Raw genomic sequence first — 25,916 nt, 5'->3', positions numbered from 1 at the left:
GGGTGGGGTTAGTGATGCAACAATGTTTACTTGATTGTATAATGTGCTTTCTTAGTGGCGATAGTAAGTTGATAATTGACTTACCAGACGGAAAACTTGGCATATATCAGAATTGATGAAGTGTGTATCAGAGATCTCCACTTGCGTATGCTTTGTTGATATGAAGTGACCATAATGAATAAATTGATGCTACAATGAATTATTATTTATATTAAAAAGATATCTAGATTAGATTAAGGTTGGGTTCATGAATCATTTATGAGAATGCATTATATTAATGGGCTTCTGCAAATAGAGGAAATCACATCAGTTATTAAATATTAACAGATTATTGGGACCTCATAATCAGTTGAAAAATAAATATTGTAATGGGGCGTGTTGATTTTTATCAAAAATATGGTGAATATTTTGTAAATATGTAACTATGAATGTGAAGGTTAAAGGAGAGTTGTATTGAATAATAAAAAGAATTTAGTTCTTCTAAATTTTTTCTTTTTGTTTTGTGAAATCATCATCATCATCATCGTCGTTTAACGTCCGCTTTCCATGCTAGCATGGGTTGGACGATTTGACTGAGGACTGGTGAAACCAGATGGCTACACCAGGCTCCAATCTGATCTGGCAGAGTTTCTACAGTTGGATGCCCTTCCTAACGCCAACCACTCAGAGAGTGTAGTGGGTGCTTTTACGTGCCACAGGCATGAAGGCCAGTCAGGTGGTACTGGCAACGGCCATGCTCAAAATGGTGCATTTTACGTGCCACCTGCACAGGAGCCAGTCCAGTGGCACTGGCAACAATCTCGCTCGAATGTCTTTACACGTGCCACTGGCACAAGTGCCAGGAAGGCGACACTGGGCACAGGTGCCATCACGGTAAATATAAAATTGTGGTAGCATAAAAAAATTATTGAAAAGAGAGGAGGTTCCTAAGATGTTATAATTTCCATTATTACAATGTCCAATGAAGAAACATCCTCTTGGATTAGAAAGACAAGAGGAATATTCTTATTGTTGTTGTGTTAGGTCTAGGACAGCGTTGCTCCAGCAGACCTATTATGATAAAGGCATTGTTGCCTTTTTTGTATATCAGAACTAAATATTTCATGTCTGTTTTAATTTTCTTTTTCTTTGATGTAATTTGAGGGGGATATTGTTGCTGTTTCTAGTGGGTCAAGCATCATCATAGAGATTGTCTCTACCAGCTCATGCAGTCACGTAGAGGAGTGGGCTGGAGGTGTTGTTGATGAAAGGTTTGAAAATATGGATGTCATTATTTGGTGGATAAATAGGAAGAGAGTGAAGTTTCTTGAATCAATGACTTCATACTATGATGTTTGATGCATGAGTTTGTTATGAGACTCATTGTGAAATACGAGTGGCAATAGGGGGTAGGCAGATACAGCAGTAGCAGTGATGGCAGGGAGGGAGGGAGATACCACAATAAGGAATTAAGGAATAAACATTTTCAGTAAAAGATAGCTGAACTGCCCCTATCTATGTGCAAATCTTAGATTCCAGTAATTGAAACAGGAAAAAAAAAATGCCATCATTTTGTTTATAGAAGCATTACTCTTACTTCTGGAAGCTTTTTAAATAGTCAAAAGGTTCAGAGTGAAGAAAATATTTTGCTTTGAAAAAGAGAAGTCTGATACTTTGGACAGAACTCTTTACCAAGATATTAAAACTCTCTCTCTCTCTACTGTTAAGTAATTTATTCCACTTGGCTAAACTTTTTGACCAACAGAGACCATCATTAGTTTCAAGAGTCAACCAAGTAGACTCTTATTTCATGCTTAACGTTTGAACAGAGAATAAAATCTGTCTTAGTGTGACTTTTGGAGTTTTTAGGATTATGAGTCTTCTTGGAGCAGTTGGATGATTGGTTGGTTAGCTCCAGATCAACCCTAACCACACAAACATATCATTAAAGACGTTCAAGTTGTGACCATCCTGTCTTTCATTCAGTCATAGTGCATCTAGGACTGCATTCTACTTGAGCTTGATTTGTTTCAAGATATTAAGATGAGTCTTTATGGTGACTCAGTCTGCTATTTTTAGCAAGTCAAATGACAGTGTAGAGGCCCATTCACTGCAGATGGTTGTTTGCATCTCACAAAAGAGTGAGGGTAAAAATCTTCTGAAGTTTGAGCACTGTTCATAAAAATAATACATATATTAGTGTTGGCCTTGTAAAATGGCACAGGTTCACAGATCCCGCTGGTATTTTTATTTTATTTATTCATTCTTTGTCTAGTTTAGTGAAATTCCTGATGTTCTGTCAATCTGGTATCGTTTTACAATACCAAAATACAGATATTACATGATTCACATCACATATCCTCCTTTTTCCTATTTTATGAAATGCTTCTAGCAAATACTTTTTTTTTTCCTTTATATTTTTTTTTATTATTTATAATGTTCCGCCTGAAATTTAACAATAGGCATAGGAATGGTTGTGTAGTGAGTAGCTTGCTTACCAACCACATGGTTCTGGGTTCAGTCCCACTGTGTGGCACCTTGGGCAAGTGTCTTCTACTATAGCCTCATGCCGACCAAAGCCTTGTGAGTGGATTTGGTAGGCGGAAACTGAAAGAAGCCCGTCGTATATATGTATATATATATGAGTGTGTGTCTGTGTTTGTCCCCCAACATCGCTTGACAACCAATGCTGCTATGTTTACATCCCCGTAACTTAGCAGTTCGGCAAAAAGAGACCGATAGAATAAGTACTAGGCTTCCAAAGAATAAGTCCTGGGGTCGATTTGCTCGACTAAAGGCGGTGCTCCAGCATGGCCACAGTCAAATGACTGAAACAAGTAAAAGAGAATAGTATTATGCAAGTTTACAGAAATAATATACTGGGAGTAAAGTTTTATTTATCTCTTTTTTTCTTTTGTGGTGTTAAGTAGTGAATATTCTCATCTTTAAAAAAAAGTAACACTTATAGAAGCAGAATTGTAACTTAACACGACACTAAACGTTCTGTCAAATCTGAAGAACAATAAAGTACAGTAGAAGTGAACAATGAGGTTAATTTGCAGCCTAAGAATTTCATCACTGCAGGATTTGATTGTAGAATAGGTTTGTTTATCTTTTTATCTTTTACTTGTTTCACTTATTAGATTGCGGCCATGTTGGGGCATTTGTCTTGAAGAATTTTAGTTGAATGAATTGACCTCAGTGTTTGTTTGTTTGTTTTTTTTAAGCCTGGTAATTATTCAATCAGTCTTTTTTGCCAGACTGCTAAGTTACAGAGATGTAAACACACCAACACTGGTTGGGGGTGCAAGCACAGACACACACACACACATATATGATGGGCTTCTTTCAGTTTCTAGCAAATCTAGTCACAAAGTTTTGGTAGGCCCAAAGCTATAGTAGAAAACTTTTGCCCAAGGTGCCACACAATGGGACTGAACCTGGAACCATGTGCTTGGAAAGCAAACATCTTACCACACAGCCACGCCTGTGCCTATGTTTATATTATTTTTGTTTTATTGTTTAGTCAGAGTGGGAAGGAGTGGCATTCATAACCGTTTGTTTTTCAGGGCTTCCAAACTTTGTGGAAGGAAGGGAGGAAGTTATTCTCAAACTGGAAACCTGGCCTGATTGTTTACAACAGGGTGAACTCAACTAAAGGCACCCTGATGTCATAACATTTCAGATACTCCAATCTCCAAGTTCTTTATTTCTACAAATGTGTGTGTGTGTGTGTGTGACATGCTTTAAACAAGGTTAGGCTTAACGACCTTCTATGTATGCATACACATATATTTGTACATGTGCTTCCCCCCTTTATAAGCACCAATGTTATGTTGTGTCCTGTAAGATATGAATTTAACGGATTTATATTCTAACACATTCTAGTATTGTTTAAAGTCTATTTGTAGTTTACTTAACACTGCAAATTACTTGTTTCAGTCAGTCATTTGACTGGCCATGCTGGAGCACCGCCTTTAGTCGGGCAAATTGACCCCATGACTTACTCTTTGGAAGCCTAGTACTTATTCTATCGGTCTATTTTGCCGAACCGCTAAGTTATGGGGACGTAAACACACCAGCATCGGTTGTCAAGCGATGTTGGGGGGACAAACACAGACACACACACACATACATATATATACGACGGGCTTCTTTCAGTTTCCGTCTACCAAATCCACTCACAAGGCTTTAGTCGGCCCGAGGCTATAGTAGAAGACACTTGCCCAAGGTGTCATGCAGTGGGACTGAACCTAGAACCATGTGGTTGGTAAGCAAGCTACTTACCACACAGCCACTTTTTTAATAGTGTCCATAGTATGTTCCTAGACAGTAAGAAATGATGTATTACTCCATTGTAACATGCCGTTTACTGATAAATGGGTTCTTAATACTATAGTATACTGATCTTTAAAATTTTCTTAGCTTCCACTGTCATTCTTAATCAACAATATCTCATTCCATGATAAAAAGCACTTAGTCCACTCTGCAGGGTGGTTGGTGTTAGGAAGGGCATCCAACCATAAAAAAACCATGCCAAAATAGACACAAAAGCCCGATACAGTCTTTTGCCTCGCCAGTTCCTGTCAAACCGTCCAACCCATGCCAACATGGAAAGCAGATTTTAAATAATGATAGTGATGTGGTTTCTATCTGCCCATTATTTTCTTTTATTTTGTTTTTTTTTTTCTTTATTCCAAATGTATTGTGCCTCTTTGGAGTCATCCCACTTATTTATTTTTGTATATGTTTTGGCAAAAGCAGGGATGTCATACCTAAGCTTTTTTTTTTTCCTTCTTTCTTTCTTTCTCCTAAATCATCCTTCTATGAATACATTTAACTTCGGCATGATACCTGCTGTAGAGTGTTATATTACTTCTGAATATAATACAGATGGTATGGTGTCTGCAGGTTCCTTTGTATCTCCTTGCCAGATCTTTGCTGTAAATGTCAGTCTTGCAGGTTTTTTTGTTTTTATATATTTTGTTTCTACCTTATGTTTACGAAGAGATGCATAGGGTTCATCTCAGCATGCATAACTCATGTTTGTAAACAGCTTTACTAACAAACTGGCCATTTTTGCCTAATTAGAAAACTGAACCTGTAGTGGTAGTAAAACTCCTTATTTAGGATTCTTGTAGTTCAGTGGTTCTCAATGGGGTTCATATGACCCTTAGGGGTCTACATAAGATTGTGTTGTTAGAGTTTATGTACAATGAATTGGTTATACTTTGACAATACAGAAACTATTTTAACAATTTTTTTTTTACATAATTCCTAATATTGTTTAATAGTAAAAATATAATAGGATTTTTTTTTAAACTAATGCATGACTATGAGGGTCCAGTGGAATAAAAAGGGTTAAGAACCACTGATGTCATTTATGATAGTTAGAAGTGGCAAAATGAGTTTTTAAAGTTTCAAGAAATTTACAAATTTAATTCTGCAACAGGCATAGCTGTGTGGTAAGAAGCTTGCTTCCCAACACAAGGTTCAGGGTTCAGTCCCACTGCGTGACACTTTATGCAAGTGTCTTCTATAAGCCTCAGGTTGACCAAAGCCTTATGAGTGGATTTGGTAGAAGGAAACTGAAAGAAGCCCGTTGTATATATATATGTGTGTGTGTTTGTGTCTGTCCTTCCATTACTGCTTGACAACCAGTGTTGGCAATGTTTATGTCCTTGTAACTTGGCAGTTCAGCAAAAGTAACTGATAGAATAAGTACCAGGCTTTAAAAAAAGAATGTACTGAGGTCAATAAATTCAACTAAAAATTCTTCAAGTTGATGCCCCAGCATGACTGCAGTCTAATGACCGAAACAAGTAAAAGACAAAAGATTGGAAACTGCTGAAAGTGAAAGAAAGAAATTTGTATCAGTTTGACTCTTTTGTTGCCATATTTTTATTGAAATATATTGCTTTTGTTTTAATTAATTTTTTAACATGATATTCCCATAGAAAATTTTAATTTAGATAATTTCAACCAAGAAGTTTGTATCATAGAACCAGGAACAGTCTTAAGCAGAATAATAGCAAAAGAGTTGAGTAAATCTCAGGATTAACATGTTCATATAGTTGTTATTTGTGATTTAAAGCTTCATTTGCTATGGGAATGAATGCTGAAAATTGGACAATGTTTCCTTCCATCTTTTAATGGTTTGAAATAGATTTAGCTGCTATTTCCAGTAGATCTTGCAACCACATAGAGCTTCCTTTATTATCTCATGGACGATGAAGTATTATTTGGTTGCTAGAATGAAAAGGAAATTTTAATTAATGTCAAATTACGATAAATGTAAACAAACAAAGTTTGCTTTTAGAAGTGTTGAGATGTCTTAGAAAGTTAAAGAAGTGATTTTAAATTCTCAAATACAGTTTATCCTGTTCAGGCTATATTATTAGCATTATACTGCATTTGAGAATTTAAACATCACTTCTTTTTTAATTAATGTGTTAAAAGTAAATAATGAATTTGTTGAGATTAATAAAAGAAGCAAGAATGTCAACCTAGAAATATATAACTAACTTTTATCTTTGATTTTATTTTCCAGAAAGCTCTTATCAAAAAATACCATGTTCTCCGAGTGCCAGTTCCAAGAGTATCCATGTTAGTTCTTTTAGATACCGAAACTGGCAAAGTTATCACTAAAAATGGTATCAGCTGTATTGAAGACGACCCACGTGGAGAGATGTTCCCATGGAGACCAAGCCCGTTTAAGGAGGTGATTCAAGGTAAGCTGTTGACCAATAACTCTGATGGTGAAACATTTGGATATGTAGATGCCTTGACTGAACTGCAGGGGAAGATTACAGGTCTATATTTCTCGGCACATTGGGTAAGTAAAACTTCTAAATCTAAGACTCCTTTAACCCTTTTGCTACCATATTTCTGCTGAAATACACTGCTTTCCAGATAATTTGAAAATAAGGAAGCATTTACTAAAATAATTTAGTCATTATTAAGCTAGAATTTGGAACATAAATTAACATGAAATCTGAATGGAAGATTTATATTTTAATCACTTTAACCCTTTTGTTACCGTATTTCTATAGAAATACACATCCTTTCTTTTCATGAATTTGAAAATAATGAAGAATTTACTAAAATAGCTTTGTTATTATCAAGCTGCCCATTTGGAGCATAAATTAACATAAAATTTTGATGGAAGGCTTTAATTTAAACCAGAAAGTTTGTATTGCAGAATCAGAGGCAGGTTGGTATCAAAAGGGTTAAATATATTTTAATATTAAATGTAAACCTCCACAATACTTTCGATGGTTTCATCTTATTCATGTTGAACAGCTCATCTTACTCCTTAGGTTTCTTTCCACATTAAAGTTGAATCTAAGCTTAATTCAATTATTAAAATAGCTGTTCAAATCTAATCACTGACTCATGTTTGAATCCAAGTTTTAGCACATTTGTTGATAACTGAATCTAATGTTAACCCTCGTTCTCTCTTAAATGAATGCCTTTTGCTGCTTACAGTGTCCTCCTTGCAAGCATTTCACACCCGTGTTGTCAGCCATGTATGATAAACTAAAATCCGAAGGGCGGAACTTTGAAGTAGTCTTTGTCTCGTCTGACCGCAGTAATGTTTCCTTCGAGCAGTACTTCCGAACAATGCCATGGTTGGCAATACCTTACAATGATACCCGAACCCATTGCCTCAAATCTGCCTATGATGTCTACGGTGAGTTGATTGAGTATATATATAGACAACTTACACATATATTCACTCCAATAATCCTATATCATATTTTTAAGCAGTATTTTGCTTATTGAAGTGGACATCTCTTTTTCTATTTGCTCATCTGCCTATAATGATTTGTATGTCATTGTATGCTGTTTGATACATCAATTTTTGTCATTGTTACCACAAGTTACTTTACATCACTATCTGAATTTGTTTAGTGCCACAATATCTTCTCTTACTCCAAAATACTATCACTTGCTACTTGTGAGGTTTTTTGCTACTAAAATGTCCCAGAGTCCCCCAACAGAATATGTCGCTACTGGATGTCTATTGATTGTGCATGTGTGTAGTGATTGCATTCCCTCTCTACATCTACTATTGTTTGTTGGCACTCCGTCGCTTGCAACGCCGAGGGTTCCAGTTGATCCGATCAACGGAACAGCCTGCTTGTGAAATTAACGTGCAAGTGGCTGAGCACTCCACAGACACGCGTACCCTTAACGTAGTTCTCGGGGGATATTCAGCGTGACACAGAGTGTGACAAGGCTGACCCTTTCAATTACAGGCACAACAGAAATAGGAAGTAAGAGTAAGAGAAAGTTGTGGTGAAAGAGTACAGCAGGGTTCACCACCATCCCCTGCCGGGGCCTCGTGGAGCTTTTAGGTGTTTTCACTCAATAAACACTCACAATGCCCAGTCTGGGAATCGAAACCGCGATCCTATGACCACAAGTCAGCTGCCCTAACCACTGGGCCATTGCGCCTCCACTCTACATCTACTAATAACAATCTAACTTGCATTCCAAAGATTAGCCTGCTCATAGAACTCTCTTTTCTAAATATTAAAATCAAATGTGAAACAAAAGAAATCAATTTATTTTACTTTCCTAATTTCCCCATGATGCATTATTAATGCTCTCATTATCATCATCATCATCATACATATGTTTTTCCATACTAAAGTTGATTGAGTGGATCTCACTATATCTTGCCATTCCTATCTGATTCTTGTAATTTGGTTCTCATAGCAAAATTTTGTATGGATTTTTGTAACTGGATGACCTTCCTCATTGCAACATGGGTTGGATAGCATTTATCATATCCCCAGGACTAGAGCAGTTGTCTCTGACATGACTAAAGGGGCCCGTCTTCTCCGAAGAAGACGGGCCTCTTCATTCATTCATTCCTTTCATTTTGGGGTGTAAATATTTCTCAAGAGAATAGTTATTGACAACATGGCCTATGAGATGAGTAATATTATTATCACAGCGGGATATTTGGACATCCTAAATATATTTAAAATTGTCCATTCAAAATAAAAAAAGAAAATTTTTTTTAAATCTTTCTGTATTGTAAAATCCTTCCATCAATATATAATGTCTGTTTTTAACAATTAATTCATTAATCTATTGCAGGTATACCTACTTTGATTATCATTGATGAAAATGGTAAAGTGATCACAAAAGATGGTCGGATGGCAATAAACGCTGACCTGCAAGGACAGGTAAGAAAGAAATAGGGGAGAGGAAAGAATTGAGATACATCAAGTTATAGAACAATATAAACATTTACATTCTCATATATACTCTCTTGCTCCCTTACTTTCACACACTATTCACACATACATATGTCATTATCATCTTCATCATTTAATGTCCCTTTTTCCATTCTGGCATGGGTTAGGTAGTTAGGTGTCAGTAACTGACAAGTTAAAGTGTTGTGGTAAGCTTCAGTGATATATGCAGAAATGCTAACATAGACATTCATATGCATGCTTATATATAAATAGACATATAGATAGGCTTTAAGAAGATAGTAGCATGTCTACCAGCTAAATCCCGGTGTTCATTCTCTCTCTCTCTCTCTCTCCCTCCCTCTCTCTCCCTCCCTCTCTCTCCCTCCCTCTCTCTCCCTCCCTCTCTCTCTCTCTCTCTCTCTCCCTCCCTCTCTCTCTCTCTCTCTCTCTGATTTCAAGGAATTTAACCCTTTAGCATTCATCTTATTCTGCCAAATGTAATGCCTTTTCATCCACTTTGTTTTTAAACATGCATTATTTTGTAGCTTCAAACAAAAGGTAGGTTAGTATATAAAACTACTTTCAGCCATTAGAAATGATAATAATTTAGGGATGGTCATTTTATTTATTTATTTATTTTTTTGCCAAATAAACACATGCACTATATATTCGTTCTTCACTCACTTATTACTGTTCTTATTTTAACTCGCGTGTGCTCCTGCTCTGCTAAGCAGAGCAGGAGCACACACAAGGATGGAAAGCATCACTGAAGAGGTCACAGATGTGTGATGAAAGATTTCCGGACAATGGACATGAATTAAAATAAGAACAATAATAAATGAGTGAAGAACAAATATATAGTGCATGTGTTTATTTGGAAGAAGAAAAAAATGACTATCCCAAAATACAACAATATCTGTTTTTACACATGATTTCACATCAGGGATCTTGTAACACAAATTCATAAGCATATATATATATCCTTGTTGTCATCGTTTAACATCTGTTTTTCATGCTGGCATAGGATGGGCAGTTTGATGAGCTGGGCTCCATGTCTGTTTTGACATAGTTTCTACGGCTACTGAGTGTACTGGGTGCTTTTATGCAGCACAGGCATGATGGGTATCACATGGCACTGGTACACACAAGCCTGCAAGATTAGGGATGCAGGGGACATGCCTGTATTCAAGGACAACCCTGATTTCACTTAGCTTGACATGTCTTCTCAAGCACAGCAAACCACCCGGAGTCTCAGTCCCCTGTTATCCCCTCTGTAAGGCCCTACATCTGAAGATCTTTTCTCACCATTTCATTCCACATCTTCCTGGGTCTACTACTTTCACATGTTCCCTCAACAATTAGAGTTCAGCTCTTCTATATATATACATATATTATTTCAAATTTTCACAGTAAAAGGATTAAGGAAAGGAAATATTAGATAATGTACTCCGGATTCTTGCATAAAGAAGTGCTAGGGTCATGGCGGAAACATTTGATCATGGGTCTGTTCAGTCAGGTGCTAAATGTCATCATCATTGTAATCTTTCCGCTGCTACTACCACCATTTTCTCTAGTTTCATATGATTCCAACATTTCTTTGTCATTATCTCATATTTTATAGTATGTATACGGCCTAGTGGTTAGGGTGTCACGTATACACAATTGTGAAATTGAGGTTTCAATTCCCAGGCCAGCGGCATGTTGTGTCCTTGAACTAAACACTTCATGTCGCTCCAGTCTACTCAGCTGTAAATGGGTAACCTTGTTATGGTCTGGCATAATGTTGGTCCACTTGCCCTCTGAGCCACTGGAGTGGTATCATTTAGAGCAAAACACTTCATTTCATGTTGCTCCAGTCCACTCATCTAATGGTTAACTCTGTGATGGACTGGCATTCTGTTCAGAGAGAATGTTGGCCAGCCTCCCTAGCCAATGGGACAACATCATTTGAAAGCTACAACAATGCAAGGAAACTCATTGTGATCAGCAGTGTATAACAACATCCAAGTCTAGTGATTTTATAGTTCTAACTCAGAACTTTTATATCTCTCCTATATTTTGTTTAATCTTACCTTCTTTTTATACCACTAATTTTGCATTTGTGTTTATTAATTAAGGGGTGGGGCTGTTTTTATTATTTTTTTTAATAATGTACTTTTCTTTTTAAAGGATTTTCCTTGGTATGTGAAAGCACTAAATGAACTGACTGACACAACAGCTGCTTCGCTGAATGAAGGTCCATGCCTAATTTTATTAACTGGTAAGCAGTGATTGGTGTTCTAGTTGAGGGTGGTGTTGAGGACTTCATGCTATTCTGTTGAAACTATAAGATTAAAAGCAATTTTCCATGTGTGTGTATGTGTGTCACACACCATAAAGATTATCGTTTTATCTTTTACCTGTTTCAGTCGTTGTATTGTGGCCATACTGTGGCACCACCTTAAATGGTTTAGCTGAAAAAATTTCAACCCCAGCACTTATTTTTAAGTCTGGCAATTATTCTATCAACCTTTTCTGCCAATCTGCTAAGTTATAGGGACATAAACAAACCAAGACCAGTCATCACATGATGGGAGTGAGGGAACAAACAAATACAACAGACACACACACTAGGCTTCTTTCAGTTTCCTTCTACAAAGTCTACTCAATACATTGGTTGGCCTCAGACTATAACAGAAGAAGCTTGAACAAGGTGTCACACAATGCGACTGAACCCAGAACCATGCAGTTGGGGAAGCCTACTTACCACACAACCATGAAATTATGCTTATGGTATACTAATCACATCAATTATTTCATCATCTATGTAATAATCTACTTGTTTGTTCACCCATTATACTTTAGTTAGTAAGGGAGATGGTAGGGTGAGTAGAGAAGAAAGAAGTGCGGAAGAAGTAGAGAAAGATGTATAAGGCCAAATGTGTTACATGGTTAGTTAAAGGGAGATGTGAAGAGTGAGAGAAAAGAGTTAACAACGTACTGTTGGGTGGGGAGGAAAAGGTAAAAGAGAAAGCGTTATGTTTAGGATACAGTATTTAGCAGAGGGTGATATTCTAGTGGTGAGGTGAAAGAAAGGCAGATAAAGAGAGATGAGCAGGGGAGGCAGTTACATTAAGAGAGATATGGATAGGGGAGGCAGTTACATTGAGAGGGGGACAGATAGCATTTGTATTGTCAGAGTAGAGATACATCTACAACAAGGATATAAAATGAGCTTTATTACTGAAAACTATAGTGAAAAGAATTTTTTTTTTATTGAACTAAATCTTTAATATTATTCTTCTATCTGTTTGGTCACACCTTACACTTAAGTTTGTTAGAGAGGAGGAGATGGAGTGAATGAGAGAGCAGATAGCCAGTTGGTGCATTATGCTGTCACTCATGTGGTTAGTGGAAGTGAAAGGTGCAGAGAAAGAGGGAAATTACATTGTTAAAAAGTTTGTTGAAGAAGTAGAGAGAGAGAGAAATATAAAATGCTTATCAGAGGGAAATTTTAAAATTATATATTATTGTGACTGGAAGTAAAATAACTTAGCAAAATAAAAATACAAATCATCTTTTCTTAAATAGCTTCTTTTAATCTTTTTCATTCTGTGGAATTTCTACGGGTCCCACTAGTAATACCGTAAATCCTCGAGTATAATCCACAGTTTTTTCCCAAAATTTCTACGAGGTTAAAAATGAAAAATATTTTCTAAGTGATAAATATGTAAAGGCAATTTACTTAATATTTATTTTTCACTGACGTTATTACTGTTATTCCTTTATTTTCTGCAAGCAAAGTGCACAAAAAAGCTACACATTTGCATTATGTTATATATACAATAATAATAAAGGACATTACCGTATATACGTTTACAAACCAAGGAGGTTATATAGACCTCCTTGACTCAAGTTAGAGAAGGAGTGCGTATTATACTCAAGGGCAGACTATACTCTAGGACTTACGGTATTCTATTTTGGTTACACTAAAATACTCCTGGTATGTACTTGAGAGTGGTTAGCAATAAGAATGACCACCAGCTGTAAAAACTTTGTCGTAAATGAATAGCATTTACAACAACAAAGCCTGACTTTTTGTTCTGATGTTCTGTGTTTCAAGAGATGAGAAAACTGACAAGTGGAAAGACCAGGAAGCGAAAAAGGAAGATGATGATATTTTAAAACTGGAAAGTGCAGGCAAGGGAAGTAGGCCCCCCAGCCACATGGTTCTGGCTTTAGTCCCACTGCGTGACACCTTGGTCAACCCTGCTATAACCCTGTGCTCACCAAAGCCTTCTTAGTGATTTGGTTGATGAAAACTGAAAGAAACTTGTTGTATATATGTATTGCTGTCTCCCTGCTTTGCCATGTGAGAGTTGTAAAGCAAGTGTCACTGCCATGCAAGCGGTGACCTTCGTTTCAAGTATGCTGAGAAAATATATCTGATCAAGAGGGAATATTACTTGCTTGGATACGAGTGAAAGTTGGCAACAGGGAGGGCATCCGTTTGTAGAAAATCCGCTTCAACAAATTCCGTTTTACTCCATATAAGCATGGAAAAGTGGATGTTAAAACAATGAAGCTAGAATAAAAGAGAACACAATTCTGTAATTTATTAAAAGTTAGAGATGCAATACAGGTAGGTTTGTGAAGACTGATGGTGAGGAAAACAGAGAAATGGATAGGAATTATGATTCTGTTGCTTTTACAAAAACAGTTGGGTTTTTTTTTCATTTATTAGCCAGTCTAACTACAACTTAAATGCTGTTTTCTTCCATTTTTGCAGATGGCAACAAAAAAGAGATGGAATCAGCCCGTAACATTCTTCAAGATTTAGCAGAAAAAGAACACCAGAGAGAGGATCAGCGGCTGTTATTTTTTTATGGGGGTGAGGTAAATATCAAAGGATTTTATTTATATATATGTGGCTGTGTGGTAAGTAGCTTGCTTACCAACCACATGGTTCCGGGTTCAGTCCCACTGCGTATCACTTTGGGCAAGTGTCTTCTACTATAGCCTCAGGCCGACCAAAGCCTTGTGAGTGGATTTGGTAGACGGAAACTGAAAGAAGCCCGTCGTATATATATGTATTTGTGTGTCTGTGTTTGTCCCCCCCCCCCCCCCACCATCGCTTGACAACCAATGCTGATGTGTTTACATCCCCGTAACTTAGCGGTTCAGCAAAAGAGCCCGATAGAATAAGTACTAGGCTTACAAAGAATAAGTCCCGGGGTCGATATGCTCGACTAAAGGTGGTGCTCCAGTATGGCCACAGTCAAATGACTGAAACAAGTAAAAGAGTATATATATGATATACAAATGCACACACACATTTGGCTTTATTATACACACAGTAAAGGGTTTGGTATCAAAAACAGTATCCACCCATATACTACTGGTTGAATAAGTTTTATCCAATTCATGCCAGCAGACAAAAATAGATACAAAAACGATGATACTATATTTCTATTTTGCCTTTCATATCCATTTAGGATGATTTTTGTTTAAAATTATCTTTCCTACTGTGAGGTTGAGAGTGGAATCTGTTGGTCTGTAAATTAAAGTAAGCAGAGTTATGTACCTTGTCCAATGATACATAAAACATTTTTTTTTAAATTGCTTATTCAGGAAAAAAGGGCAGCACCTCTGACTCTTTTCTGGTCTCTCATCTCAAACCAGAGACCAGGCTTGAATACTTTTGACGGAATGAAGAATTCCATTAATTCTTAAGTTCCTGAAGTACTTTATATATGTCTCCTGTTAAAAAAAAATGGAGATTTTGATGAACTGCATTATGGTTTTCACGTTCACTTTTCCATGTTTGCATGGATTAGACAAAATTTGTTGAGGCAGATTTTCCACAGATGGATGCCCTCCCTGTTGCCAACCCTCACCTGTTTTCATGGAAGAAATGAAGGATACCGCTTGCATGACAGTGACTCTTGTTTACATCTGCCATGCAATGTCGAGGCAGGGAGGCTGTAAAGTAATACATACACTCACATTCTGTATGGGCTTCTTCCAGTTTCTGTCTACCAAATCTACTCACAATGCTTTGATTGACCCAAGGCTATAACAGAATACACCTAGGGCCATTGTGTGCCCCTGGGTGCCATACAGTGGAACTAAACATGAAAGCATGTTATAGGGAAGGAAGCAAGCTTGTTACCACGTAGCTGCTACACTTGAATGAAAATCATGAAAATTTGATTATTGTATAAATTTAGATGAAATTTGATATGATGAAATGATTGTTGATATGCAGGAGTGGCTGTGTGGTAAGTAGCTTGCTTACCAACCATATGGTTCCGGGTTCAGTCCCACTGCGTGGCACCTTGGGCAAGTGTCTTCTACTATAGCCTCTGGCCGACCAAAGCCTTATGAGTGGATTTGGTAGACGGAAACTGAAAGAAGCCCATCGTATATATATATATATATATACACACATATATGTATATGTTTGTGTGTCTGTGTTTGTTCCTCCAACATCGCTTGACAACCGATGCTGGTGTGTTTAGGTCCCCGTAATTTAGCGGTTCGGCAAGAGAGACCGATAGAATAAGTACTAGGCTTACAAAGAATATGTCCTGGGGGTCAATTTGCTCGACTAAAGGCGGTGCTCCAGCATGGCCGCTGCCAAATGACTGAAACAAATAAAAGAATAAAAGTATATTGTGAATGTGGTTTTTACTCATTTTCATGTTACTTTCACATGCCCAAAAATAGATTGAATATAAGTAAGTTGATTACGTGTTTTCACGTATTTACAAGATATTGACTCTTAGACATTAATTTCCAATCTCAGAAATGAATTTGTGCTTTCGTTTGTCTCTGTAACTTGGAAATTGTACGACGTTCATTAGAAAAGCATTCCAAGATATGCATTCATCTGCAATCAAAGATTTTTGTAATGCCCATACACTAACAGTTACCATTATTCACTCTTATTAGAATGTCACAGGAAAAAAATCACAAGACTGATTTTCCATGGTGAGCCAACCAGCAAGAGACATAAAGGTAGACCAAGAATGAGATAGTTTGATAATATCCGTATTCTCAGTTAGTTGTACTTGGTAAAGTGTAATGATGGTTGCTTCTGATAGGACCCTATAGAGAAGGTGCCTGAGGATGCTACCTTTATGGCCCTTCCAGGAACAGTGGGTGGATGGACAATAATTACACTACTCTCATAAACACACTAGAAGTTGAGACTCTACATTTAGATATATGTTTTAGTTTCATTCCTTACCATTCATTAGTGTCGAGGCCCAGTGGTTAGGGCAACGGACTCGCAGTCATAGGATCGTGGTTTCGATTCCCAGACCGGGCGTTGTGAGTGTTTATTGAGCGAAAACACCTAAAGCTCGACGAGGCTCCGGCAGGGGATGGTGGCGAACCCTGCTGGACAATAATTACACTACTCTCATAAACACACTAGAAGTTGAGACTCTACATTTAGATATATGTTTTAGTTTCATTCCTTACCATTCATTAGTGTCGAGGCGCAATGGCCCAGTGGTTAGGGCAGCTGACTTGTGGTCATAGGATCACGGTTTTGATTCCCAGACCGGGCGTTGTGAGTGTTTATTGAGCGAAAACACCTAAAGTTCGACGAGGCTCCGGCAGGAGATGGTGGCGAACCCTGCTGTACTCTTTCACCACAACTTTCTCTCACTCTTACTTCCTGTTTCTGTTGTGCCTGTAATTCAAAGGGTCAGCCTTGTCACACTGTGTCGGGCTGAATATCCCCGAGAACTGCGTTAAGGGTACACGTGTCTGTGGAGTGCTCAGCCACTTGCACGTTAATTTCACGAGTAGGCTGTTCCGTTGATCGGATCAACTGGAACCCTCGACGTCATAAGCGACGGAGTGCCAACAACCATTCATTAACAAAACCATTGATATAAGAATCAACTATGTGATTACCCCACTGTCACTCAGAATTGATGTATACCTACATAAATTCCATGTTGTGATATAGGACTTTGAGTTAATGCTACCCTAGAGCCAGGTGGCAGCAGCAAATTAAGTGATGGATTAAGTGTACTACTTAAGATCAGGAATGCTGGTTGATCCAATGCTACGGTGCCAGACACCCAAGCTGCTGTACAGTGAGATAGATCCTGAAGCCTAATAGTTACAAAGAAAATTTCTTGATCATGCCTGCACCCATAAATTGCTGTAACAATCATGTTTGAACTCATTACCTGTTATGAGTCATTGACAGCCTCATACACCTGTAATTTGTATATTATGTATTTTTAATGTCTTCATTCCCAGTTTTTCCCTACGAAAGCCTGGTTTGTTTGCTTGTTCAGTAAATCACTAAATTATATTAACAATTCATGCATATGCTTATAGCTGACTGCTCTCTCTATTAATTGTAGCCACTCAACCGTAAATTAAGACTTGTGTCAGTGAGGCTAGTACAAATTATAACTGCTGTAGAGGAGACATTTAAAAAAGATATTTGAATTTAGGTTGTTTTGTTTTTTTTAATCCATTGCCATAGCACACATTGGTAAAAAATATGTAGAAATATTTATGTGAACTAATGCTATCACAAGATGATGCTACATCATTATCATCATCTAACATCCATTTTCCATGATGGCATAAGTTGGATGGTTTGATAGGAGCTTACAAGCCAGACAACTGTACCAAGTTCTGCTGTCTGCTTTGGCATAGTTTCTTTTTAATGCCAACCACTTTACAGGGTTTACTACTAGGTGCTTTTCATGTGGCACCAGCAGCAGTGAGGTAATCGAGTAATTTGCAAGACAAAGACCTCATATGAGTGGGTGAGTTGTATTGAGGGAAGCAGCTCTTTGCCAGATAATGAGAGGAATTGAAGGATAAGAAAAAGTGTCTTGCTGTAGAGGAGATGAATGGCTTTACTAGTTGGAAAAGAGGTGAGGGGAGAGAAAAGATAATGGAGGAGATGTGTTGGGGTGTACCATCAAGGTAAAAAGGGTAAAGACCTCCTTCGAGGCACAAGTCTGATCCTGGTTTTTTGTGGATGACGAGAAGTTACCTACACATACAAGTCTCCCTTCTCTATGCCACTGATGTTACCCAAGGGAAAGGCAAAGGCTGATACAGCTTGGCATCAGTGATGCCGCTTAGTCAATGGAGCAAAATGAAATAAAGTGTCTTGCTCAAGAGCATAACACAAAGCCTGGCTCAGGAATCAAACTCACGGCCTTATGATTGTAAGCCTGATGTTGTAACCACTGCGCTGTGCACCTTCACTACTATTAATGTACAGGGGGTGAATATAAGTGAGTTGGTAGAGAACTGGATAGTATGTGTGGACAGGAAGTTCACAAGAGAGATGGAGGCTGGGTGGGGGTTAGGAAGATGTGTTGTTGGAGAGATTTGTCCAAGATAGATTTTGTGTGGAGGGGCATGGATATTGATTTTGTATTCATTTTTGATTGCAGGATGAAATATGTGATTTCTTCCGTGACTATGCTGCACTTGAAGATCGAAACCCCCTTTTAGTGATCACAGACTGTCCGGAAGAGAAACTGTTTGTATGTTCTGAAACGACGATCACCTCCGATGTAGCTGCAAGTTTCTTGGACGACTACTTCAGCGGTTGTCTCCCAGCTGAACCACTGTTGCTAGACTCGTGAACGGCATTACCAGTGTGAAAGGACAAGACAACCACTCGTACTTGCATTGGTATATATGTGGCTGTATGGTGTGAAAATATCATCAAGTTCTTGATAGGGTGTGGTTCAAAACAATATCTCCTGATTACATTTAAAAAAATTTTTTTTTTTTCTAACATACAAAAGTTCAGAAAATGAGGTTGTTTAACGTATTTGAATCTGAGAGACCCAATATAAGATGGTGGTTAGTTGGATGAGAGAGAGAGGATGGCTGTTTGTGGTTGATGGTTTGCAAATGTCTACTATTGATTTTGTAGAAAAGTGAAAGGTGGGTGGTTGTCAACAGTATTCTGTATGTAGATTGATTGTCTGACTGTGAGGTTTCTGAATGATTCATTTCGAGTCTAGGCGTAAATGTCCTGATATTCCTAACTGATGTGAAACAGCAGTCTTGGCTTGTATCTTTATTTTGAAGACCTTTTTCCTTCTGTTTTTGTTTTTTTTAATGTGTGCCAATATCAGGTTAGGGACATATGATTTGAGTCACTGACTCTGAAATATTTTTGTTATAACGTTTAGATGGGAAGACATTGAAAACATCTTAAGAAATGTTTATTGTTTCTCTGATCTCTTTATCAGCTACCTATCCCGAATATTTGCAATATAACAGGTAAAATACCCCAGTTTTTACTACTACTGAGCAGCTGGTGGAAAATTGCATTAAAGCAAAGTGAAAAAGTTGTGGTAGGGATTACAAAAGCCCTGAGTAGACCAACTGTTGACTGGATAGATAACTATTTAGAAATAGATAGCCAGTGGAAGCTGAGATTTGATGGGTTTGAATTTTTATGACTCAGAAACTTTTGCTTTTGATGATGACAAATACTCTTTCTCTCCCCTCCATTTGTATGAAAGTTAGAATAGATGACAAGTGTAAGAGTGAAATGGGAGAAAAAATGTAATAATCATAATACTGGTCTGCTAAATGAATGTAAATCTGAAGGATGGCTACAAGTATTTATGGAAAGAGAATGGTAAGGAATTTGAGGGTGTTCGTAGTTTATTTAACTTTTGCTTTTAGTTGAAGTATACTGCTTTTGTTTCAGTTTCGAAATGAAGAATTTGATAAAATAATTTTTGTCATTATTAAACTGCTGTTTGAAACATAAATCAATATGGAATTTTGATATTTGGTTTTAATTTTTGACCATTTTACAACAAGAAATTTGTATCATAGAATCAAAAGTGGTCTTGAGTAGATTAGTATTAAAAAGGCTAATGTAGAAATCTAAGTAAAATTAAAAAGATTGCACCAAAAAAAAAAAAAAAAAATTCACAAGAGCTTATAAATGGTAACAAAAGTAGATGCAAATGAGGGTTTAAAGAAAGGATGTTCAGAACACCCTAAAATAGCTTCTGTGAACAAGAATTGAATGATGTGAAGGTGGCGAGCTGGCAGAAATGTTAGCACACCTGGCGAAATGCTTAGCGGTATTTTGTCTGCTGTTACGTTCAGAGTTCAAATTCCACCAAGGTCGACTTTGCCTTTCATCCTTTCGGGGTCGATAAATTAAGTGCCAGTTACACACTGGGGTTGATGCAATCGACTTAATCCCTTTGTCTATCCTTGTTTGTCCCCCTCTATGTTTAACTCCTTGTGGGCAATAAAGAAATAAGAATTGAATGATGTATTCAACAAAATAGATAACAGCAAATTATCAAATTATATTTTCCTTTATCTGTCTTTTGTAATTTTTCACAATCATTCTTACATATGCTCTTGGTACAAATGCTGTTCATTTATTTTCACCTGACAGTTCAGTATAACATTTAGAAGTCCATTTTTGTTTTCTTCTAACCTTACTCTTGCACTAGTTTTGGTTAGTGAACTGATTGTGACCAAAGGTTTTGTAGTTGTAATTAACCCCAGTACCTGTTTCAGTTTCGTATTTATTTTATCGATCTTTGCTTCTCGAGTCACTAATGTTACAAGAGCTAAAGGAACATAACATGAGCAAAATCAAATTTTAAACCTGTAGAGAAGTGTCTGCATAGACTACCAAGTACCAATAATAAGGAACTAGTCTTTAATAGAAGACACTTGCACAAGATCTCGTGCAGTATGTTTGAACCCAGGACAACATGGTTGCAAAGTTAAACACTTTTTTTAACCAATGCACCATTCCTGTGTTGCATGACATCTGTGTAATAGACAACCTTCAATAATCTTCATATAGTGTCCAGTGTTTGTTTGATTGGTTCATATTGCATTGAAAGATAAGCAATTATGGTGTGGTGGCTGAACGAAAGCGATATTAGGAGTAACGAATGTAAAGATCTTGCATCAAAGGAGGATATGATATGTATATATGTATGTATGTGTGTGTTTGTGTATCTAGAGAGAGAGAGGGAGAGAAAGATTATGGTCATCTAATTTATATCTGCATGAAAACAACAATTACTAAAATGATGAGGGTTTACAAGACTTGGAATTTTTGCCTTGGTTTTGCTTTCAAAAGTAGAACTGGCCCTTTTTTTTTTTTTTTTTTTTTCTAAACAGAGATTTCCTATCTAATGCTGGATTTTAATGAAGGACATGCCTTTACCATTATTTAATGCGATACATGTTGTACATGCTTTGATTAGAACATAACATACAGCTTTTTTTTTTTTTTTTTTTTACATCGATAATGATATGAATTTGAAGTGTCACACTGCATCACTTTACAACATGTGTAGTTTGGTTTTTTTGTTTGTTTGTTTTTTAATTTAATGAAAACATGTATAGCATGTAAGCCAATCTGGTAGCTTACAGTAAAGGAGGGGAAACTCGAAACCTCTTCTGTTTTTTTTTAATTGACATTTTTATCGATTGATGTCTGTCGTAACCTCATTCACTTTGAATGTTTACTATGTTACAAGTTACTGTTACTTATTTCATTGAGTGCAGAAAAACAAAACAAAAAAAAACAGTAGCCATGTCAAACCTGGAACAAAGTCTAATGGCTCCATGTTTAGTATTTTAACTACTAAACCCACTGTCCTGTCCATATATATATATATATATATATATATATATGTACTCTTTAATAATAGTACTTTTTATTATGTCATTTGGATGGCATGCAACAAATTTGATCTAATACGATTTTTCTATGACAAACCCGGTTCTATTTTCACAACTTTTCTTTATGAACGAATGCCCCGAGCATCAAAGTAATTTATATTGTGTGTCAGGTACGCTTAACACACTTGGTACTGATGCCTGTAGGGTGTGTCTTAAGCCTGTATAAATTGTCCTCAAGCAACACACATACATGATGCTAATATATATATTCATATAAGACACATGAAGCTAATATTACATATACATACATTAAAGTTGATACACAATATATACCTTACACACATGCTCCTCATCTGTTTTTTTTTTTTTTCTCAATCAGTCTCACACACACACATACACAAACTTCTACATGTATAAGAATGGACAGCTTTTTTTTTTTTTTTGCTTGGCCGTCTGTTCTTTTCATATACATGCAAAACTATTAGTTTAAAGTATTTATCTGTACTAAAAGCCACATTAGTAGATTCACAGGCAGACCCACCTGTAAATTTCTTAAAAAGTTTCTATCTGAATGTCACAATGTGCCATGCATATTAGCATTATTGTATACAACACATATATACTGCTGTGTAAAGTTTATCCAAAGTAACCCTCGGGTACATCCACCCGTGACTTTTTTTTTTTTACACTTCTGTCTAAATGTCAAAAGATACTATGCATATAGTGTGCTTCTATGCAATACACATATATACCCGAATGTAAAAAAAAGAAGAAAAAAAATTACAAAAAAGCACAATGGGTAGATGCACGGGTAGATCCACTCGTATTGTAACACTTTAGGTAGATTAATGGTTAGATTCATCAAAGTTTTTTTTTTTTTTGTAATTTTATTTGTCAACCCATGTGGCCCCTATAGCTTCCTTGTAAACAAATCATGATAAACCCTTAAACCCTCTTAATGTTTGTAGAATCCTTTATGGATAATTCTTGACAAGACCCACTCATTTCCCTTTGTATTACGTTTCTATACAAATGTCAAGATATACATGACGACAAATCTTTGTAACACCTTGCATATATGTATATTATTTACCAACATAAGAAATCAATATGGGTAGATTTGCTCATATATTTTTTATCACACCTCTACTGAAATAAGCTATGCATTCTGTTCTTACTATTTCCTATCAGTCTTAAAACTTAACAACAGCGAAGTTTAGTCCTAACTCTAACTCTTGTCATCAACCTGAAAGCTATCAAGTAAGCCCCTAAACTTAAGCCCCAGTTCTGAAAACCCTAACTTTGTATACACAAAATCACACTGGGTAATTTCACAAGTAGATCTACCCGTATATTTTTATCACATTTCTACATAAATGTCAAAATCAGAACATTGAAATAAACCCTTTGCTATTTATTTTATTTTATTTATTTTATTTTTACTTTTATTTTATTTTAATTTTTTTTTTTTTTTTTTTTGTATTTTCTGATAAATAAATTAAATATTTATTACAAAATGATATCGTTTATGGTTTTCTATTTTTATTTTTATTCAGAGTGGCATAAAAATAATGGAATAATTCTAATTGATACAAAGAAAATTAAATTGCTTTACAAAAAATTCAGATAGTCTCAGGCATGGCTGTGTAGTAAGAAGCTTGCTTCCCAACCACATGGTTCCAGGTTCAGTCCCACTACATGGCACCTTGGGCAAGTGTCTTCTACTATAGCCTCTGGCCGACCAAAGCTTTGTCTGGATTTGGTACACAGAAACTGAAAGAAGTCTGTCATATATATATTTATGTTTGTGTCTGTGTTTGTCCCCCCACCATCACTTGACAACCAATGTTGGTGTTTTTATGTCCCCTGTAACTTAGAGGTTCAGCAAAAGAGACTGATAGAATAAGTACTAGGCTTACAAAGAGTAAGTCCTGGGGTCAATTTGTTTGACTAAAGCCCTTTAAGGCAGTGCTCCAGCATGACTGAAACATGTAAAAGAAGTAAAGAATAAATTCTAGGTGCAGGGATGGCTGTAGTAAGAAGTTTGCTTCCCAACCACATGGTTCCATGTTTAGTCCTGCTGCATGGTACTTTGGACAAGTGTCTTCTATAACCCCAAGTCAACCATAGCCATGTGAGTGGATTTGGTAGATGGTAACTGAAAAGAGTTATTATATATGTGTGTGTGTCATCTTCATCATCATTTAACATTCGCTTTCCATGCTAGCATGGGTTTGACGAGGACTGGCAAACCAGATGGCTGCACCAGGCTCCAATCTGATTTGGCAGAGTTTCTACAGCTGGATGCCTTTCCTAACGCCAACCACTCAGAGAGTGTAGTGGATGCTTTTACGTGCCACAAGCACAAGGGCCAGTCACATGGTACTCGCAACAGCCACACTCAAAATGGTGTTTTATGTGCCACCTGCACAGGAGCCAGTCCAGCAGCACTGGCAACGACCTCGCTCGAATGTTTTTTTCATGTGCCACCAGCACAAGTGCCAGTAAGGCGATGCTGGTAACGATTACGCTAAAATGGTGCTATTTACGTGTCACTGGCATGGAAGCCAGACAGCTGGTGCTCTGGCAATGATCATGCACGGACGGTGCTCTTAGCACTGCACTGGCACAGGTACCATTTATATATATATTTGTGTGTGTTTTGTCTCCCACCATTGCTTGACACTGGGGAAATGTAGCAGACAGCTGTAGTAAGAATTCACTACTGGAAAAACAAAAAACATACACATCTGGTTGACTGAGGGGAATGCAGCGGACATGCTTGTAGCATGTATTCAAAACTGAAAAGACTAACCAGAAAACTATCTTCAACATGACTGATAGACTAACTCCAGGTAGCACTTAAATCTGCTTTATCATACACCATATTGTTACATTAATGAAACCATGTTGGCAGTTGTTAGAACTTTGGTCAGAAAACTGTGATGTTTATTATATTCACTGCTACGCAGTGAATTCAAATCCTACTAAGGTTAACTTTGCTTTCATCTTTCCAGCATTGTACGAAGGACCAGTCTAGGAGAGGCAGTAGATTGGCAAAAGTGGTAGAACATCAGACAAGTGGCTTTTCATTAATCTTTGTGTTCTGAGTTCAAATTGTACCTAAGTATCAATGGCCAGGGCTAATCACAGAAGCATGCCATCCAATTCTTAAGTGGATGGCATGGACAGATAGATGTAAACCAGCAAAAATACACCAGTAGTGGACTGACAACAACTGAATAAAGAAAAATATGTTGTTAGTTGAGATTCTATTTAACCTTTTAGCCGTCAAACTGGCCATATCAGGTCTGAATACTTCACGTTTTATGTTCAAACCAGCTAGATCTAACCTATCAAACCTATCCTGCAATGTCATTCTGAAAATAAACAGTCATACCATCAAAATCTCAAAACTACAAGATAATGTCTGATTAATTCAAAGCAATGTGAATAAATAAGCATTACATTTGACAGAGTAATCTGAATGCTGTGAGTTCAAATCATACTGAACTCAGTGTTACTTTTTATTCTTCAGGTGTATATAGAAGTGAAGTACAAATCAAGTACCAGAGATGATCCTTATAATGTAACCTTAACCCTCTCAGACCTGAACCCCTTACTTAATCCTCCACCTGGGCTTCTGAGCAAAAAAAAAAAAAGATTAATAGCTGCATATACAACTCAAGAGCAATGATTGCAAGCAAACTAATGGCCAAAATCAGTTGCATCTTCTCTTTCTACGTGTTGCTCATTACCGCTTTTGCAGGAATCCAGCTGAGATGGCACTCACATTATTGTCACTCTAATCCAAGACAACCTGCCAACCATTAAAAGAGAGAAGAAAAGATTACAATAACAAGTGCTTTGATTCCATTTTCCTTGTTAAATACAACTTGCAGACTCTATGACAATCTTCTTCACTTAACCATTTTCTATACATTCTTATTCTCATCTCTTCCATCATCTTTAGACATGTCTTTCATGGTCATCTACTTCCTTCCTCCTTCATTCTGTCACTCAGCTCATTCAGTCATCATCATCATCATCATCACCATC

The 25,916-nt window shown here is 36.9% G+C and overlaps 1 protein-coding gene across 1 annotated transcript in view; it reads left to right on the top strand.

Moving 5' to 3' along the window:
- The window catches only part of LOC106875953 (nucleoredoxin), a 44,707-nt gene extending 24,585 nt beyond the window's left edge, over positions 1-20,122 (top strand). Inside the window, exons 2-7 of the mRNA XM_014924289.3 lie at positions 6,530-6,814; positions 7,468-7,672; positions 9,091-9,179; positions 11,361-11,451; positions 13,960-14,066; positions 18,617-20,122. Of these exons, the coding sequence (XP_014779775.1) occupies positions 6,530-6,814; positions 7,468-7,672; positions 9,091-9,179; positions 11,361-11,451; positions 13,960-14,066; positions 18,617-18,811 (972 nt within the window). The 3' untranslated portion in view covers positions 18,812-20,122. The remainder of the gene's footprint in view (positions 1-6,529; positions 6,815-7,467; positions 7,673-9,090; positions 9,180-11,360; positions 11,452-13,959; positions 14,067-18,616) is intronic.
- Positions 20,123-25,916: the final 5,794 nt, after the last annotated feature.

Source organism: Octopus bimaculoides, chromosome Z, assembly GCF_046866305.1.
Source record: "Octopus bimaculoides isolate indiv1 chromosome Z, ASM4686630v1, whole genome shotgun sequence".
NCBI classification, from domain to species: domain Eukaryota; kingdom Metazoa; phylum Mollusca; class Cephalopoda; order Octopoda; family Octopodidae; genus Octopus; species Octopus bimaculoides.
Note: the sequence above shows the minus strand (reverse complement) of the source record. Positions and strands in the feature narration are given on the sequence as shown.